The sequence below is a fragment of the Euprymna scolopes genome, chromosome 10, assembly GCF_053919585.1.
Source record: "Euprymna scolopes isolate OS-2025 chromosome 10, ASM5391958v1, whole genome shotgun sequence".
NCBI classification, from domain to species: domain Eukaryota; kingdom Metazoa; phylum Mollusca; class Cephalopoda; order Sepiida; family Sepiolidae; genus Euprymna; species Euprymna scolopes.
In genome coordinates this window covers 67,802,563-67,822,899 of record NC_136491.1, presented here as the reverse complement: position 1 = coordinate 67,822,899, position 20,337 = coordinate 67,802,563, and the positions used below count along the sequence as shown (strand labels likewise).

Below are 20,337 nucleotides of genomic sequence, written 5' to 3'. Positions count from 1 at the left end.
TGAAGATACACAACAAAAAACTGAACATAATGAAGTTTAAATAAAACCTTTTTAGATGTTCTGTTTTCAATTGAAGAAAGGATTTTAATTTGAAGTAATTGTTGGAAAATGTTGAAATGTATATTTCTTTCTAAAGTTGTTTAAATATTGATTTAATAGTTTAGCTTAGTTTTTGCTATATTTTTAAAACCTCTTCTAACTAGTTTTGTTTTAATCAATGTAAAATGAATTTGAAGAAAGCTTAAGATGATGGAACAATAAAAATTTCTTTTTATCATGTATGATGACAAAATTCTGGATGCCTTACTGATGCTCGTTTTAGATGAGATGCCTTCACTGTGTATGTGATGCTCATAGTTGAGGGGTCTAATGAAGTGGGGATGGAGAAAAAACAAATACCTACTTGAAGTATTTTTCAGAAAGAAATCAAATACCAAAATTGTCTAAAGAATGCTAACATGAAAACCATTTTTTTTTATTTTTAATAGAAATATACAAAACTCAAATTAACGAATTGGTGTTGTAAATATATAGTTTTAATTATATTAAAATTAAAAAAAAAATTTTAATCTTAAAGTTTATTCAAGATTTAAGTGTACAATAAAAAATGTACAGGTTTACTTAGATTGTTCCATTTCTTATTTGTATTTTGTCTCAATTCTCAGTTGAAAGGATCATGAATTTGTAACTGATTATTCAAGCTATATTCATTTGATATGTTCTCTTTTTTAAATTTTTTTATTTTTATAAAACAAGTCTTTAAGAACTTGTTAGCATTTTCAACAAAAATTCCTACTAGTTATCTTTCAAATAACTGGACAAATTCCTTAAAATGGTTTTATCTTTTAAAATACACTAGCGGGGTTCCCCGGCGTTGCCCGGGTGTGTGGAGGTGTGATAAGGAACCCCATAAGGGATTAAAAAAAAAAAAAAAAAAGTGGTAGTAACGGGGAGGGGAAAATCAAAATAACAGTAGGCAGTTTGGTTGGAAAGAGGTGTTAAAAAAAAAAAAGTGATAGGAACCCGTAACGTGAACGGGTGCCCGGGTGGGAAGAGGTGGTGTAATAAGGAACCCCACAGGGGGGGGGGGGTTACAAAAAAAAACTGGTAGTAGTAGGAGGTGCCTGGTGTTGCCTGGGTGTGGTAATGAACCCCAGGGGTGGGGGTGGGGGGTCAAAACAACAGTAGGCAGGCCGGGTGGAGAGAGGTTTTACAAAAAAAATAAAAAAGTGGTGGCAGGCAAGTGCTCGAGCCTGTAACGCGAAAGAAGAAAAAAAGGTTAAAAAAAGTGTGACGTCTTAGCCAATGTCTCCATGGCATGACCGGAAGTCCCAAGCATTTAAATTAAGCGTAGTCAATCCAACCGAGACGATTACTTTGCGAAAATGTTGATGCAAAAACTGGCCCCCTCCTTGTAAAAAACTTCCCAGTGGAGGATGAAGGAATTAATATTTTTGGCCAATTTTTCAATATTTGTCATCCGAAAGATCGAGCTTGAAAAAACAATACCGATCTGGTCAGGATCTGTTGCATGTGTCGAAAGTTTTTGGCGCGCGCACACACACACACACACACACACACACATTTTGCCATTTATATTATAGATTACTAATCTATGATGTGATTTTTAGAGCTATTAAATTTGTGCACAGAATTTTGGTGTTGTATTTAATGAACATTAAAAAATTTCAACTTTGTTACTATTCCATAAGTACTTAGTGTTCTGGAATTTACAAAAGTAAACTCGACTTACATTTGAATTGTAATTGTGTTAGTACAAAAAGTAAATTTTTACTGAAAATGGTTTTGATGCAAATTCTCTCTGGTTATTATTATAAGAAAATATAGCCTGGGAATATATTAAAATAACTAATAATCTGTAAGCATTTACTTGAGTGTTTTATGACAAACTCTTAAAAATGAAATCCTTGTTAATTGGAACTAAGCTCTTATTAATCTTGGGCATTTGAAAGTATTAACTTAGCTTTTTTTCCCTGATCCTCTTTACTCATAATTTGGTTTTTATCTTGACCAAAAATAAATCACTTAAGAGATTTGAGATTAACACATTTTGGGGTCATGTAAAAAAGAAAAAAAAATCAACTTTTGATTGGAATGTTCAATTGCTACTGAATTAAGTACATTGACAGAAAACTATTATGTTAAAATGACTGTTTTCTGTATTATGAAATAAACATTTCTAAAACTTCATAAAGCTGTTATTTGAGTTCTAAAACCATGGAAAAACATAGATTGAAGTTTCCTCTTCTATTGATTTAAAAAAATTTGAAGAATTTTTAAATCTTGTTTAAAATTGATCAAAAGGATGCTTTGACATTTTATATGAAGCAATTGTGTATGTATATGTTTGTCTTATTTTATTTTCTTATTCCTATAAAGTAGTAGTGTTCGTGTTTGTGTGTACAACTTTTCTAAAACCCACGCCATTGGACCGATCATGACCAAATCTGGGATGATGATGGTCCCCTTACATACACACCATTTTCCAAGGTTAAGGTCATAGGTTATGTATATATACTCTCCTACAGCCCACACTTCTGGACCGATCATGACCAAACCTGACATGATGATGGTCTCTGACTTAGGGATGGTGCACACTATTTTTCAAAGTCAGTTACATTTAGTTCATAAACTCCCCACCTAGGGATGGTGAACACCAAATTGGGGGGGTCGCCACCATGCGCCAGTCAACTTCTTTGTGAATTTGAATCTGATAACCCTTCTCCACCCCCATCCTCCCAACCAATTAAACAAATGTTAACCATTGTGATTCTTTGTAGTTGTTTCAATTTTATGTGTAACAATGTGTCAACTTTGATATAATCTATTTGCTTTAAAGTTCATAGTTGGATTTCAGTCTCTTCAGGAGGTAGTTAAAAATTTTAAGCACCTTCAGAAATAGTTGCTCTTACAACATCCACTTATTGCAAGGATATTCACAAAGCGAGTACCCGAGCGTACAGCAAAGATCTTGCGAAGCACGGGTATCTTTGTTAGTATATATATATATATATATATATATATATAAATAAAAATTACAATAAGTTTACCAAGGTAATCAAAATGGTAAACTTAAAATATATTATAAATATTAAAGAGTTAATATTTACAAGTAAAGTAATCTCAACCAGATGTAAAAGCTCAATAAAACCGAAAAGGAAATAGAGCTTATAATATGGACAAATGATTAATAAAACATGTTAAAAAACATCTTGAAAAAGAGTTAAAAACATATTTAATTTTAAAAAGGAAGCACAAGATAAGTGGATAGTTCTTAATCCGCGGAGTTTCGAAGAAATACTCTCCTTCTCATCAGAGGGCAGGAATTAGCAAAATGCGGGGTTGGATTTTGCATGTAAAAGTATTTAATGAAACCACATATGTAGAAATATATTTTCTTATATATCAATCCTAAAATAAGAAGCTCCATATGATTACAGAGCAATATATAGAATAAATGACAAAAAGTTATATTCCAAAATTCATGATGTTGACCATCTTATAATTTATTCCTGTAATTCAGTTGACTTATACAATTCTTGACAGTATCTGTTTCGTAGCACAAAATCAATCACTTAATTATTATATCAATCAGTGAATCTATTATGCCCTTAACGCATCAGAAAAAATAGCAACAATCCGTCAAAAGGAATTGAAATGTGATTTGACATGGTAAAAATCCGAAAATTGGAAGAGAAGCTGCAGTTACCATTGTATTTTTCCATTACGCCATATTGAATTTTTATCAAACAAAGTCATTAAGCCCAACTATTTGTACTAACAATTTTAATTAATTTATGAATTTTCTACCAAAAAGTTCTATTTAATAATTAGTAAATTTATTAATTCTAAGTTGTGTATACATACTTAGAATTAATAAATTTACTAATTATTAAATAGAACATTATATATATATATTTGTCTTTTCTCTCTTTTATTCCCATCATATTATCCCCCTCTCCTAATAATTTTTTCCATTTCTTATCTGAATGCTTTCAAAGTTGGTGTTGTCTTTTTACTTTTACATTTGCATAATGTTGGCTTTTTTCCTCTTCTGACAAATAGCATTTAGCTTTGAAATGCCATGGCCTAAAGAGGTTTCTTCCTTATTTCTCTTTCTGTAACCCTTATTGACTTGATAATGTAATAAATTTCTTATATAACTTTACTCATTATCTTAACTTATTCTCTCTCTCTCTCTCTCTCTCTCTCTCTCTATATATATATATATATATATATATATATATATATATATATATATATATATATAAATAAAAGGAACTTTGTGAGTTTATTCCCTATAGACTCAAATGGTTGGGTCTTTTTTTTTTTTTTTTTTTTTTCTTTGAAATTTCACTCAAAGGTACTTGGTGTGTTTGGAAGTGTTCTTATGTAGATTTTGTATTGGAATGCATCTCATAAGTATTGAAAATTGATAACCGCAAAAATCTAATTAAAGAAGGAAGTTCGATTTTGACCATGTTAACATTTTTATGCAACCTAACATCACAAGTGCATTTGAGAAGTTTTATCACCGCACAAGCAGGCACCTATAAAATCAACTGTAGATTCTTTCATAAAACAGGTGTTCGAAATGAATATTTCTGTTTAGAGCACAATTGAACCATGGAACTTTTGCATTTTAAACTTGAAGTGAAGCTATTATTATTACAGATAATTTTATAAAAATCAACAGTAGGTTCTCTACAGTGCAAAGTAGACTACAATGTATTGTGGACTGTCACTGCGGGGAGGCATGTGAAGCTTCCTCATGGTGCATTACGGAGGGGGGAGGGGCAGATGGTCAAAAGCACTAAAAATGTATAATGAAAGTAATATCTTTTTGCTAATTTTTTGTTAGATTTTGATATTTACACAAATATTATATGCATTAAAAAAATACAAATTTATTATTGTAAAATATTTAGATATTTGTCTGCCAGGCTAATATTTTTTTCTTATACAATAAGTGTGTGAAGTCATACATCTAAAGTATTAATAAGATTTACATTATGACTAACATATACATAACTTAACCATTATGGGTTTCAATATTTGGGGTGATATAAACCGAAATAGTATCAAATAAATCATATTTTTACAATAATTTTTTAATTTGTGTTGATTTTGATATTTTACAATTGGCAATAGTCATTTGATATTATTTGATATTTTAAAAACTATTGTGAAACCGTTACTCAAAACTGATTGTTCAGCATTATCGAATTTAAATCTTAAAAAGTAATTAATTTTTAAATTTTTTCAGTTCAATTGATTATATTATATATTATTGAAAAATAGCATTAAAAAATTTTTTTTTACAAAACATTATACAATTAAATTCATTTCTATTTACAAACTCAATAAGTAGAAAAAAGAACATATATGCATAAAATATAATATTTAAATTTTTTAAAACTCTTCAGCTTTATTGCCTGTTGAAATTTTGCTCAATTCTGATATATTTTGTTCAGATTTCGTAAAACGAAATATGGGGAGGTGAACACAACAAAAAATATTTGGTCTCATATATTTTACAAAAACTGTATTTTAAATATAAATTAATTCAAAAGCGAATTAGCATATAAAATTTCATGTAAATCTGACCATTAGTTGATTTTTGCTAGATTTATTAAACACTGCTATGTCTTCGTTTTCAAAATCACTAACACATATGAACGTTGCTTTAAGGTATTGATAAAGTAAACACGATTTTAGTCTCGCATTTACATTATTTTCATTTGCTGAAAAAATTTTCTAAAATTATTAGTTTGTTGTAAGTTTCTTTTAAATGGTACAAAAATTATATTGTATTCAAGTTACATATTGAGGGAATAAATCTATGGTGTACTTTGGAGGTACCTAATAGTCATAAATTTTTCTGATTTAAAATAATGTGTTCAGTAGTAACATTATTTTGAATCTTTTTTTTTTATTAAAATCTTTTTAGTGCTAATTATTTTCGAAACATCTGTGAATAATATTCTTTTTACTGTTTTAATTAAATAGTTTGGTATATGATGAATTGTTTTTAGAATGATGTTCTTAATAAAAAGCATCAGTTCAATATTCATTTTGTATTTACATTTAATGATATTTCTTAGAGCTGTAATGGAAGCTTATTTTTATGAAACTCAAATTGATAGTGTAAATACAAATACAATAATATTTTGCATTTTCTTTAACATTTTTCTGAAAATGTATTTTGATTTAAACAATTTGTTTTGATATAAAGTATTCCTTCAATATTGACTGGTGACTTTTAGACAAGTTTACATTTGCAGCAGTTTCATAAAATAATAACAAAAAAAAACACCATTTTATTAATTTCTGAGAAGGATAAGGAATTAAATTAAAAGAAAGAAACTTATGTTATGTTCAGATATCTGAACATAACATAAGTTTCTTATAACTTAGATATCTGAACATAACATAAGTTTCTTATAACTTAGATATCTGAACATAACATAAGGGTAAATTATACATGATTGGAATGTGTGGAAAGAAAATCCCCCCACCCATACACTTCTAATTGCTTTTCTTAAGAATTTCTGCAAGGGAGAGAATTCATGACAAGTTATTTCTGCATTAGTTTATTGCGCATTATTTGAAAACTGTTAGAAAAAAAAATCTCATATTTAAAAAAATATAGTGAATGTCTTAACTTTTAGACCTTTACATTAAAAAAAACTGCTTACAATACCTCAACTGTCATACTTTTCTCTCTTATGATAAAACGGATTCCTATGCAATTGGGTGACTAATCACTTGCTCAAAAGCAATTGTAGAATGATAATCTTGAATTAAAAAAGAGGATTATTTTCCTTTTAATTTATGTCAAATGTTTACCAGCTGACATCTTTTAGTGTTTTATTCTTAAACTGTTTCATAACATTTTCAAGCTAATTTGAGATTATTGCATCCTTGTAAATCATTTTGTATTCCATGTTTTTTATGTTTATTTGTTTGAATGATTTCTTGTTATATTGCAGTGCTTAATTTAGATTATAAAATATAGATTATATTTTTATAAAATAGAGATTATATTTTTAATGAAATAGTTGAAATTATCTCCTGAATTGTAAAATAAAATGATAGCTGGAACTTTAAGCTCCACAAGCAATAAAATGTTGGAAAAATCTTTTTGTCTTCTAACAAATTAACTGGATTATTATATATTTTTAATTGTTTTAAATTTGATTATGGCTGATTAATTATAATTTCTGACCATTATAAAATATTTAATTACATGAAGATTTAAATTTGAGGATTCTAATTTACAAATTATTAAAAGTGAATTAATTTTAGTAACTCATTTGATCAAATGTTTGTCAGACAAGTAAGAGGAATTCAAGTGGAATATGATAATTAAACTAAACATTCAATGGTTTCTTTTTACAAAGGTAAGGAATTGAATATATATTTTTCTGTTTAATTGCACTTGAATCCTATCACTACTTTGATTGTTGGTTGAAAGAGACACTCATTAGCCATTTTAAAATATTAGCTGTGAAATAAGCCATTTTCTTTTTGAATTAGAATAATGAATAAAAATCTTTTTCAGTAGTGACATGGCTAATTCTGTTTTTTTTAAAAAATTTTTTGCTCATTTTAGGATTTAGAATTATCTAAATACTGTGTTCAGTTTACATAATATGAAAATTAAAATATTAAATGAAATCCACTTTCGTCTTTGCTTGCTTTTAATTCTTCTTTTCCTTGTGTAATGCATTCCCAATGTCTTTGTTTTCTGGAATAAATTATACTAAAGTAGTATTATTTTTTTTTTATATATATTTAATATTTTGGTCATAACTGTATCATATATCTGAAATTATAATTACGTGGTTGGCATTGAGTTTTCTTTTCTATTCAATGCTGTTTTCAAAGATGTTTTCATCTGCAGCAGCAACTCTATTCTGTTGCAACATTATTGATTGCCTCCCTCCCTCTTTCTGTCTCTCTCTCCTTAAAACCGCTATCAGGTCTTGCCACTGCCGCTGTCTCTGGTGGAATGCAATTTCTGAACAGTTGTTCATCTAGAATTGGTAGTTACTGCAGCTTCCTCATTGTTGATTATGTCTGACATCAGGTTGTTGCTAAGGAACAAGCAGTGACGTTAGCACTGGCTAGCAATGTATTGATCGGATATAACTGGTGCTAGATGATATGGGCTGTACAGCCATCACTAGCAAACTTGCTAAGTTGCTTGATTCATACTAGACCCCATTCAATTAATGCAGGCAACCTTATTTTCCTGTTACTAAATTAATTGCCCATGTTTAAATGTCCCTTCTTAAATCAGTATCCTGATGTATTTGCCGTTTTAATTTTAAGCCTTATTTTGGCCTACCTCATCTATTACGGTCTCTACTGCCTCTTTCTCTACCTTTTGACTCTCAAGAAACGAGGAGGTACGTTGTGGGATTTATTACCTTTTCTAAGAAAACTATTTTTAATTTGTGCTTAATTCTTGCTGCTTATTATGTCCATATACACCTGTGCAAGAGTGTGAATCGAAATGATACTTGCATGTTAATCTTTCTGATCGTTGTGTCAATGTTATTTTCTTTTTTTAGACATAAATGTCAAATTGTTGTTTAGACTCTGATCTTAGTTTTCCCGGTTAGAAAAGCTTGTTTATACCTCTTGTGTTGGTCACACTCTTTGAATTTACCAACAATGTTTTTTATTTCTTTGCTTTAATATTAAACGTTGATGAAAACTTTATTGACTTTCAAGGTGACTCTTAGTGGAATGGGTCAAGCGAACTTCTATTCTTGGCTGTGACAAAATTCTCATGTCTAATTATTTCAGTAAAATTTTTTGTTCAGCCATTTGTAAATGATTTTATCGTTTATTTCAACTTTATTTTCTCTATTTTTTAAGGCTAATTATTGTAGTAATTAAATAAAAACTGTTTCTAATTCAAAGGAAACTAAATGCTCTATATTCAAGGTATTTTATTATTGAAGAAACCCTTCTAATTATCCCGTCAGGTTAGTCAAGTTGTATTACATCATAAGAGACACTTGAAAGAATTGTGTAAAAATAATTCTGTTCATGTTATGTGCACTCATTTTATGTTTTTATAGTTTTACTTTTTAGTTTTTGTGAAAGTGTTTAAATTTTTTATAATCATCTTGGAACTTAAAGATTACGTCTAATTGTGAACATTGCATAGCTTTTCTTCCACCTTCCTTCAATTTGGCCATAATGTTTTGTTAGAGCAGAGAAATTTTTTCCATTTTAATTCTTGAAAAACAAAAAAAAATGTGATATATATATAATTTTCCCTTTTATTTTATATACATACTCATTTCTTGATAAAATTTCCAAACAGAAAAATGAATCATATATTTCATCTTTTAAATTATTCTAAAAAAATATGTAATTATTTATAAATAGTGCGTCAATGATATTAAAGGGCAGCCATCTTAACATTATTAAAACGAAGGATTGGATACCAAACACAATTTATGATTGTCATTTAAGCTTCAAGTGATGATGGACATTAAAGATCAATTGGTATCCAGCTGAGGACTGATAGTGCCATGAAACTGCAGTAAAATGTTATGCTAAATATAATTTATTGTTGTATCTTAAAAAATTTTGAGCTCTTTGTCAAAGACCTGATATCTTAATTTAGTTCTGTTTCAATTTTGGAAGATTGGTTTTATTTATTAAAAAATAGACAAGCACTTGCAACCTAAATTAATAATTATTTATAAACTATTCGTTTAAAAGTTTTGTTTTGTCAGACTGATTTAAAGATGAAATAACCAAACATAGGATTCATTTCTTTTTTCCTGTTTAATATTCGAAAGATTAAAATCCCCCCTCCCCCTGATCATAGATTGAGCACTTTAATAAGGGACGTTACCAGTGACCATTTGTAGTAATGCATATTTCTTTGTAAAAGAATAGAGCACTCTAAGCTGCTAAAAATGCTTAATATAAGCACTTAGATCTCACTTATTGTAGTAAGCTTATGGTATTGTGTAATGAGCAAGATGTCTATCTACTGTGAAAATAGCCGGGTTCCATTCAAAACTTGTCTAGCTGTGATATAGCAAAATTAACTGTGGATGACCAATATATATATATATATATATATATATATATATATATATATTAGTCTTCCACAAACAGACTGTGTTTATGAACATTACATTGTATATTATTTTATGAATTAGAATATAATGATATTAGTTACTTGAATTTCATTTTCACTACAAATACACTACAGCTAAATTTCTGTATGCGTTTATTTTAAAAATAATCAAACCAAGGAATAAGTGCTATTTCCACAAGTAAATATGGTTTAAGGTTTGAATTAATATTACTTATAGAAAAAAAAATGTTGAATAGGTTTTATTTTTTAATACAAACTTACCCTAATCTGCTTTTATAGTCAAATATTGTTTATTATCATCCTTTTTGTTGTAGATTAATGTAGGTAGACACATGACTATTATCTGCTTTCTAATTTGGCTTTCTTACAAAAAGTGTTTGATTACTTTCACTCCTTTTTATTGATACTTGTACCATAAAGAGATCTGATTTTTGTATCAGTAAGATCATCCGTTTTGGTTAACATCCAAATATTTAACAGATTCTGCCAACATCTAGCTTTCAAAATTCTAATGTCAGCATGACCTATGTGCTTTTAGCCATTTAAGATGGATAAAACATTTTTAGCCAACAATTTGATTTGTTTCCGAAAGTCAAAGCAGCTAAACTGCTTGAATGGAAAGGAAACAAATCTAAATGTTTTTTTTTTATATTTACATCTTTTAATAATGCATTCATTTATTCAATGAATACACAATTCAACATTTGACAATATAAAATTTTTTAAAAAATTTGTACAAAATCTTTTTCAACCATCAAATTTATAAAAACCTATATTCGCAACATCAGGAAGTTTCTTTAGATGTCCTGTTGACTTTGCAGGCCAAGAACAACTCTAGGTATTTCCTAAAGTGTAAAGGTGCTCATAGTCAAGTCAATTTATGATGGTTTCTGGTGTGGTGCATCATTAATACAGATTTGTTTGCGAAAATCTTTGAATAAACCAACTTGCTTGTGGAGAGAGAAAGAAAAATTCTTGTTTACTATTTTAAATAGATTTGTTTTGCTGATGAAAAGTGCAAAGAAATTCTTGCTACCTACATTTTTTTTTCACTTGCATAATATTATTAGCAAGAAAACCTGGCATTACCCCTGATTAAATGAGCAACTCTATTTCTCTTTGCACTCTGCTGATAATGCAATATGACCCTTTTTTATTTTTTATTATTTTTTTGGCGAGTCCAAAAGATGCAATCAGCATTAATTTGACAGAAAAGGCTTTAAGTAACATTAATTGAAATAACTTTCTGTACATTTAACCTCTTTGAGGAACACTTGGGGAAACCAAGTGTCAATGAGGAACTTCTGTGCATACCTGCTTGAAATCCTAAATGTCTTAATTGCTATTCTTTTTATTTTTTGAATTTCTATGAAATAAACTATAATCTATTTCCTTTTTTCTTGGTATCAAGAGTGAACACCGACCACATGATGATAATAATGAAATATATTTATCTGAACAAATATCGTAGGTAGTGGAGTCTCGAAATATAGTTATGATATTTGATGCCAAAATCCTAGGAATTTGTGAGCATAAAGGAACAACTCGTGTGTATGCTTATTTCAGGATTATTAACTTTTTAAAAATCAAATCTTTAAGTATAACAAAAAAACATTAAATTGATATGAAAAAAGTTTGAAAATTGTCTCCTCAAAATGAATACTTCTGCTGAGTTCTGTAATTTTTATTACAAAACTAAAGTTTTCTTTGAAAAAAGTAATTTTTTTATACAAGTTTTTAATTAGATTCTAATTTGTTAAACTACATTCAAAATTTTAACAATGTTTTAATGCTATATTTTTTTGTGAATACAAATTTCTAAATCAATATGTTTTACATTTCTTTTCAAAGCAAACATTACTGTATTACTAATAATTGAATTCCTAACATAATTCCACAGCTGTGAAAACGGCAGGTGTGCTTCCAACAAAGCTACCATTAGATGACACGTATAGGTGAGGAATGTGGTTAGGCAATGAAATTTTCAAAGCTAAAGTATCACTTATATTAACCGTGACTGCTCCAAACTTACAATTCCATCAATTTCCCAAATTAATATAATGCTGTCTCTGCTGAATATTAAAAACCTGTTAATATATTCAAGATTTAAAAAAAATTTTCACATTGAATATTATTTTGGATTATGTATATAAAAAAAGCAACATTTTTTAAATATATTTACAGAAATTTAGTGTCCATGTATATATACTCAGTTTTTCATTGATGACTTTCAAATTCTTTTAATATAATTGAAAAAATAATTTCATTTAAATTATATGAAAAATATTTTTCATATGATCTATAATATAAAAATTATTTTATAAGGAATCATTTTATCTGAAGTAATTTTTCTAATTATCACAACATCTATTAATTTTTCAATTAGCTGATCAGGAGAAACTTGAAAATGCTTATTTTGTTTAACTTATAAATTATTTGCTAAACAATCATCTTATCATTGCTGACCTGAAACTTAATATGCCCCCCCACCCCTTTTTAACCATCATGGAGAATATTAAGTTATCACTTATAATAAATCCATTTTTTTTGTTGTTTTATTTAAAACATAATTTTTTTTTATTGATAGTTAAATAGAAAGTAAACAAACATTTTACCTAATAAAACTACAAAATTCTGTATATATTTTACAAAAATTATTTTTGTTTGTGCGATTTTAATTTCAGTAGGTTAACCCAAAAATGTGTAAATATTTATAAAATGTCATTTTATAAATATCATTAATTTTATCACTATGCTATGTAGAAGAACATTAGATAAGTCCCCAGATGCATTTAATTAAAACATACACAAACTAATCATGCAATTATACAAATAAAGAAAGCAACCCACAATAATGTTAGTGTAATGGCTTATTTAAAATATATTACTTGTGAAATACACACACCAGTATTGTCTAGGGAAGAACCTAAAAACTTCCTGCTCTCAACTATGAATCCCATATGATCCATTTTTTTACTGTCTATAAGTATTAAGGTGTTCTTTAATTATTGAAATTATGAATAATAATGAATATTTACACCATCATATTTCATAACTAAGAAAGAGCATCCTCACAGCAATGCACTTTCAAGAAAATTTCTGTTCTTACTTTTTGGGATTAGGAGGTTGTAAATAATAGTGTCTATACACAAACATTGGAAGGAAGGTACTATTTTATAGAATTAAATCTAAATTTTTCCAAAATTGGTAAGATTAAGCGAAAATTGGGTGCAAAAGCTGCTTAATAACTAAAATATAAGTTGGATTAGAATGAAAAATAAAATGAATAGAAATAAAATGAATACAAATAAACAGTTAAACAATTGTATTGTGTCATAACTAAGAAGGAAAGTCATGTCAACATACATATGCATGAATTTGTGCTTGCATAAACATTGTCATCTCAATTTTTATGACAATAGATTTCATATGGTAATGACTATACTTGATTCAGTTTCTATTGAAATGGACACATTAGAACTGCTAATGAATGCAAAAAATCTGTAACTATAATGAATTTGCACCCTGCTTGTAATTGTAATTTGTAATAAAAAATAGTATTTTTGTCTGGATTGTTTTTTTAATTTATTTGATTATAATGCATTCCTCTGTTTGTTTTTCCATATGCAAGCTATAAACGTGCCAATTATACGGGAAATTGAAGCATGTATGTGTTACCAATGAAAGCAAAAATTAGTGTATATTCTGTCGTAAATTTTAGTTTTAAAAAAACTTGTAAGGGTTGGTTTGCTTTGCTATATATATTCTAAAAATGTCTCTAGGGAAAAAGGTTTGACATTTTTATAATTTTTTTATCAGAAAATGAAATTTTTTTTTTTTTTATTAATTGCCCAATCACTAATTGGCAAAAAATTAAGTTATCTAATGTATGACATAATATAATTTTTTGAACATACTCGATTGATAGTAGCTTTTTTAATCCCTTTCAGTGCCCCATTTTCAACCTGTTATGAATCCCTTTAAAAGCTCATTTAAGTTTATCTCTCTTTACAGCTGGCACTTTCATATTTTTATACAAACATGATTATTCATCTTTATACTTTATTAAGTGATGATTTATCTTCCGGTATGTAAACTAACTTAGTAATGTAAGTTTTCATTTTGAAATCATTAAAAAAATTTTGAATAAAGATTTTGATCAAGTTAATCATTAATTACAATATCATTAAAGCATTTTACCTTTCTCCCAACATATGCACTGTACATAAAACAAAATATAATATATTCCACAAATGCATTAATATAAAATTATGTATTTAATTATTATCATAGTAAAATTATCTTATTAAAATAGATGAGATAATTTTAAATATTTGCCATTATGATTATGGAAATTTTCTTTATATAATACATCATACTACAAGGTTTGAGATATTGTCAGTAAAAACAAAACACACTTTCTTTAGGTCTATGTAGTTACCAACCTATCAGCATCACTGTTTTTAAAATTTTGAAATTTACAATTTAATCTTATTTTACCATGTGTTCCTTTTCTAATAATTATCATTTTAATCTTTTATTTTCCAGTAAAGCAAAATGACCGACGTTCAGCCAAGAGAAGTAAAGATTTTGGAGACAGCGGAGGACATTCAAACACGACGTGAAGAAGTCCTTGGTCGCTATGGCGGTTTCAAGCATGCTTGTAAGGATCGTAGGGAACGTCTTGAGGACTCAAGACGTTACCAATTTTTCAAGAGAGATGCAGATGAATTGGAAAGCTGGATTTATGAAAAGCTACAAACAGCTTCCGATGAGAATTACAAAGATCCTACCAATTTGCAGGTAAGCCAATGCTGGAATTTTTTACTTTGGAAAAAATAGATTGCTATGTGTCTTGGTGATTGCAATATTTTACTCATGGAACCCAGTAGAAATTCTATGTTTGCTTTTCTTAATCTATATGATTAACTGTTAATGATAATATTTCATTTGAAATAATAACTTTGTAAGGTTTAATAATATTAAGAAAATAATTGTTTTTTTATTCATCCTTAAAATAATTATCATTGTCAACTAAATATTCTTTTAAACAAACGAATGTCTCTTTTTAAAATAACATTGTTATAAAAATTATCAATTAATTCTTATTTTTGAATAAGATGAATGTCACTTTTGCTTTATTTAAACTTTTAACATTAAATGTGTATTAAAATTACATCTTTTATAGATTTTGTTTGCCCATCAGTCACAATTTTTTAAGATGTAATAAATACATTGTTCAACACTATTTCCAAACACCTTATCACTTTAAACCATTGCAATCAATATTCTTCTTGTAGAAATAGAGTTTGTCCACCTATCTGTCAGAATTTGTAAAAATACATTGTGGAATTTATCTCATTTTTAAATATCAGGTTTTAACTACTTTTAGAAATGGAAAATATGGTAAATAATAAATCCGCATCAAGCAAAGAATTACTGGAAACAAATCTTGAAATCTTCAGTCTGAGGTTCTATCAACTGACCCATTTTTACTTTCTTATAAAGTTTAAAACATTATTTTAATAAAAATAAATTATAGCTTTGGCATGATGTCACAGATTTATAATTTAAATCATGTTTCAAAACATTCAAACATAAACAATGATTAAAAAAAATGAATAGGTAAACATTACAATAGCAGTAGAAATTATTTAAATAAAGCAAAATAAATTTTTTATATAATCCTTCCAATCTAGCAAAAATATGATTTGGAGAAAAAATACAAAGAGTATTTAAATTACTGAGGCAATGGAATTTGATTTTGAAACAATTTATTTTAAAATGAGTAAAATCTATATCTAACCTTAACAACACCAGTTAATTTTCAATTACATTTTTGTATTGGATTTCATCAATGGTGGTTGGGCAATCTCATGTTTTAAATTTGTGTGGAAGGTGATAATGTTTGCACAAGCATGTATATGCTAATTATACAGATTCACTTTATTAGCATTTTAAAACTTAGTAAACAATATTCTGTTTTGTTTTTATAATTGAAAATAATTCTGTATTATTGTAATGGTTTTGAATATCGATAAAAATTTACTTTTTGTTGAGTTTTCTTGTCTCATTAACTGACAGAATTTGTATTTTTTTTTTTTTTTTTCATTTTTCTTTCTTTCCTTCAGGCTAAAATCCAAAAACATCAAGCCTTTGAAGCTGAAGTTGCAGCCCATTCCAATGCCATTGTCAGCCTAGATAACATTGGTAAGGAAATGATTGCCCAAGAACATTTTGCCTCCAAAACTATTCAGGTAAGTTTATACAGGACCTTTTCTGCAAGTATTCTTAAATGGATTTTTTATTTACTGGGTCTTCCGTTAGCATCAGATTTAATTCTTCCAATGTATCTTTCTTTACTTTCTTCTAAGAGATCTTATGAATTATCTCAATATATTTTGTATAGCTTTTTAAACCTGCACTCATCTTTGCTAAAGGAGTACTTCCATCCACCGAAGATATATCAAAACAAAAATCCAGGATAATATTAAATGCAAGATTAATTTCACTTAATTGAAGATCTCTTTGAATCAGCATCGTCTTGTCTGTCTATTAGAAGTTTCATAGCCGAATAGTGGTGCCTCGCTCGATACAGTGCCCTGCTCAGATTATGAGTGCACTCAGTGTTAGAGTTGCAATTCTTGGACTCCAATTATATAAATGCCATAGATGCAGGTATGAAGTTTTCATTGAGATGTTTAGTATTATCCAGTCTTCTGTTATAGTGTTGGTCCAAAACATGCACTAATTATCCAATCCAAAAAGCTAAAGATAGAGCAGAGTTCTCAAATGAAACTATCAGGTTAACAAGAAAGTTCTTGCAATTTTTAACTTTTAAATTCAGATGAACATATCTCGGCTCAAACAAAAATTTATTGATCGAAATAAGCATTATCAGAATCAACACACTTTTGCCAACACAAAACAAGTGTATTTATGCCAGTAAAAATCTTGTGTTCTGGTGGCAATGAAGTCACTGAAGGCGTTTTTGATATTGCTTAGGTTTTTGAAGCATTTCTCATGCAGAAAGTTATCAAGATTCTTGAAAAAGTGGTAGTCAGTAGGTGAGAAGTCCTGAGAGTATGGCAGATGAGGCAGAATTTTGTAATCCAATTCGTTCAACTTTTGTAGGGTCAGTTTAGCAACGTGTGGTCAGGTAGTGTCATGGATGAGGATAGGGCCTTTTCTGTTGACTAATGATAGGTGTTGTTGTCAAAGTTTCTGATGCATTTCATCCATTTGTTGATAGTACTTCCGTGCCGTAATGATTTCACCTGCATTCAAAAATCTGTAATAGATGAGACCGTTCGCAGATCATAAAACAGTCAGCATGACCTTCTTTTGGTGCAACTTTGGTTTTGGGAAGGGTCATGGAGCTTCGTCAGCATCTAACCACTGAACTGTGTCGTCGGTTGTCATCAAGAACGCACTTTTCACAATCTAGTCAAGAAATGGGTTGCTGCATAAAAGAAGGGAAGATGACACTTCATAATGACATTTCTTTTGGTTGCTGTTCAGTTTGTGAGGCACCCATTTATTAAGTGTTTTTTGTCTTTCCAATCTCAAGTGGTTGGAAATTGTTGTATACAAAGCAAATTCTCAAACAGTTGTATGTGGATTGGCTTCGACTAAAGTTCTCAATTGATTGTTGTTAAAATCTGATAGCTGACTACTATGCGGATAATCTTCAATACTCATCGCCGCCACAAAATTCCTGAAACCACCATTGTGCTGTGTGTTTAGTTGTGGTTCCTGGGACAAGTGCTTCGTTGATATCACAAACTGTTTCAGCAACTTTTTAGCCTAGCTTGAATTGAAATAAGAAAATTGTGTGAATTTGCTTTTTTCCATTTTGTATTCAACATTCTGAAAAGACAAAACTGTTAAATAAAGCAAAACACTCTTTAAAATGATATATGAAGTAAAGGTATTATAATGAAAACTTATTTGAAAATACATCATTTGAAATCAAAATTAAAAATTCCGCAAAATTTTTCTTCTCGATCTAATTATAGTTTTTACAATCAGAAAGTTGATGATTTCGGATGATATTTTCAAATTTCAATTTGGATAGGTTCTCAATTGAACTGAGGTCTCATGCAAAGATTAAAAAAATAAATATCATGCCAGTGGAAATGGGACATCTGGAGTTGTTGGTTTTCATTAAATTGTGTCCCTTTATAAGATTGGTGGAATTGAATCTCGATTGCAAAACGTAGTATTTTGTTACATGTATTCTTGGCAGTAGTTTTAGTAATACTTTGCATGCTTTCATAAGATAGCCACCGAATCATCCGGTAATTAATAAACATGTTTTAAAAAAAGATCATAATAGAAATTTCCAAGGGAAATAACTCTGCTTATTAAAAAAAAAAGTTATTTTTTAAAATAAATTCCTATAACTTAAAAAATACTCTAAATAACATTTAAGGTTTCTCTAAATTTGGTTGATTAAACTTTAAATTCATGTTCCTCCTTCTCAGAGCAGATAATCTATTTTATTATTCTTAATAAAAAAAGATTTTACTCATGAAATCTTCATAAAAATAAAAACAAATTCGATTTTTAATTTTTTGTTCTCTTTTATCAAATCTACTCATGTTCTTCAAAACTCATTTCATTAGGAATGTGTTAACAAAATATAGACTCTGTCCTAATTGATTTTGGATGTTCAGTTTCAGGAGATATAACAAAATTTGACGTAATTTTACATTTTTTTAATAAGATCAGTAAATTAATTTTAGATACTAATAGTTTAATGTCTTAGATAAGTACATTTTTTAAATGGAAGAGGTATCTCGTGAGAAAGATTAATGTGTATGGTTTTAACTAAGAAAAAACAATATAAAAGGAAGGAATTCATTTAAAATGATTGGTAAATTCTTTTTTTTTCTCTGTAGGAGCGTCTCGACAAACTGCATGAGTTATGGCAACTTCTAATCTCCAAGTTATCAGAGAAGGGTCTGAAGCTGCAGCAGGCCTTGCGCCTTGTCCAGTTCATGCGAGAGTGTGATGAGGTCATGTTTTGGATTAACGACAAGGTATTTAATGTTTTCATTATTAATTTTTTTCATATCTTTTTACAAGATTAACTCTTATTTATATGGTGTGCTTTAACTTACCCAGATACCATGTTATGAAAATGCTTTTTATTTTTGAAGTGAAAATAATGTTTTGAAATATAGAACATGTTTCCACTTGAACAGCATCATTTGTAAACAGAATGGTGCCAACAATTGTATAAAATCCTGTATTGGTCAAGTGTGAGTTGGCATCCATCAGCTAAAACATATCTAGTATTCTTCGTACTTGTCAAGCCTCAAAAGCAGGACTTTTAATATGATGATGAAATTGATTTTGCTCCAGAGAGCAAAGATATGGAATTGTGTATAGAATCTTCATCTATAGAATCTATTGTGTATAGAATCTTCAAACATTTATCAAGACATTGCCCCAGAGAATCCTTAGAATTCACTGACCAATTACCATTGGCAACAGGAAATTGTGGTAAAGAACCATGCAGCAATTGTTAGGAGGAAATCCTATAGATTATTCACACTCTTTGTGAGTCTGCATCTAGTACATGATTTTCTTATTTTGAAAACAAGGAAAATTAAAGAGGTAAACCAAGAAACTATTGATGTTGTGAATTAGAGATGAATGTGAAGAACTGGCCAGACATCTGGATGCTTAGAGAAGTTGGGTTTGCAGCCCATCTCCAAGGTTAGGGACGCAGCAATGATGACAAATACATTTACGTAGTCCATCATTTTAACATTTCTTCATATGTGCACCAATTTTTGTGTGCATTAGTGATACTTTTTTAATCATATCTAATTATTTCTGTAATGTCATTTGGAGTTGAATTCTTAATAAAACAAATTTTTATGATAAAATATTATCTCTGCCTTGTAATTTATAAATTTTCATTTTATTGAACTTGTACATTTTTTTTTTTTTTTTTTTTTTTTGTAAATTAAAAATTATACTTGTTACTACAAAAAATAATCTCTCTCATATATATAATTTCTGAAACTACATTACTTAGCATATTTGGACATGTATATTTCATTTTGCTCAATGAGAGTACAATATTTTTAATGTTTGCATTTGGCATCCATAAAAAGAAAACTACAGCATTTTACTTTTATTTATTTTTTGTTAATGGAAAATTATAG

General features: G+C 28.6%; 1 protein-coding gene across 16 annotated transcripts in view; it reads left to right on the top strand.

The window, feature by feature from the left end:
• The window catches only part of LOC145286048 (spectrin alpha chain-like), a 132,536-nt gene that overhangs the window by 12,315 nt on the left and 99,884 nt on the right, over positions 1 to 20,337 (top strand). For 15 of the 16 annotated variants that reach the window (XM_080134683.1, XM_080134695.1, XM_080134693.1 and 12 more), the window contains exons 2-4: positions 14,705 to 14,959; positions 16,288 to 16,413; positions 19,060 to 19,200. In XM_080134683.1, coding sequence (XP_079990809.1) covers positions 14,714 to 14,959; positions 16,288 to 16,413; positions 19,060 to 19,200 — 513 coding nt within the window. In that variant the 5' untranslated portion in view covers positions 14,705 to 14,713. Of the gene's footprint in view, positions 1 to 8,029; positions 8,436 to 14,704; positions 14,960 to 16,287; positions 16,414 to 19,059; positions 19,201 to 20,337 lie in introns of those variants that run through there. The other variant, XM_080134682.1, reaches the window with a different exon arrangement.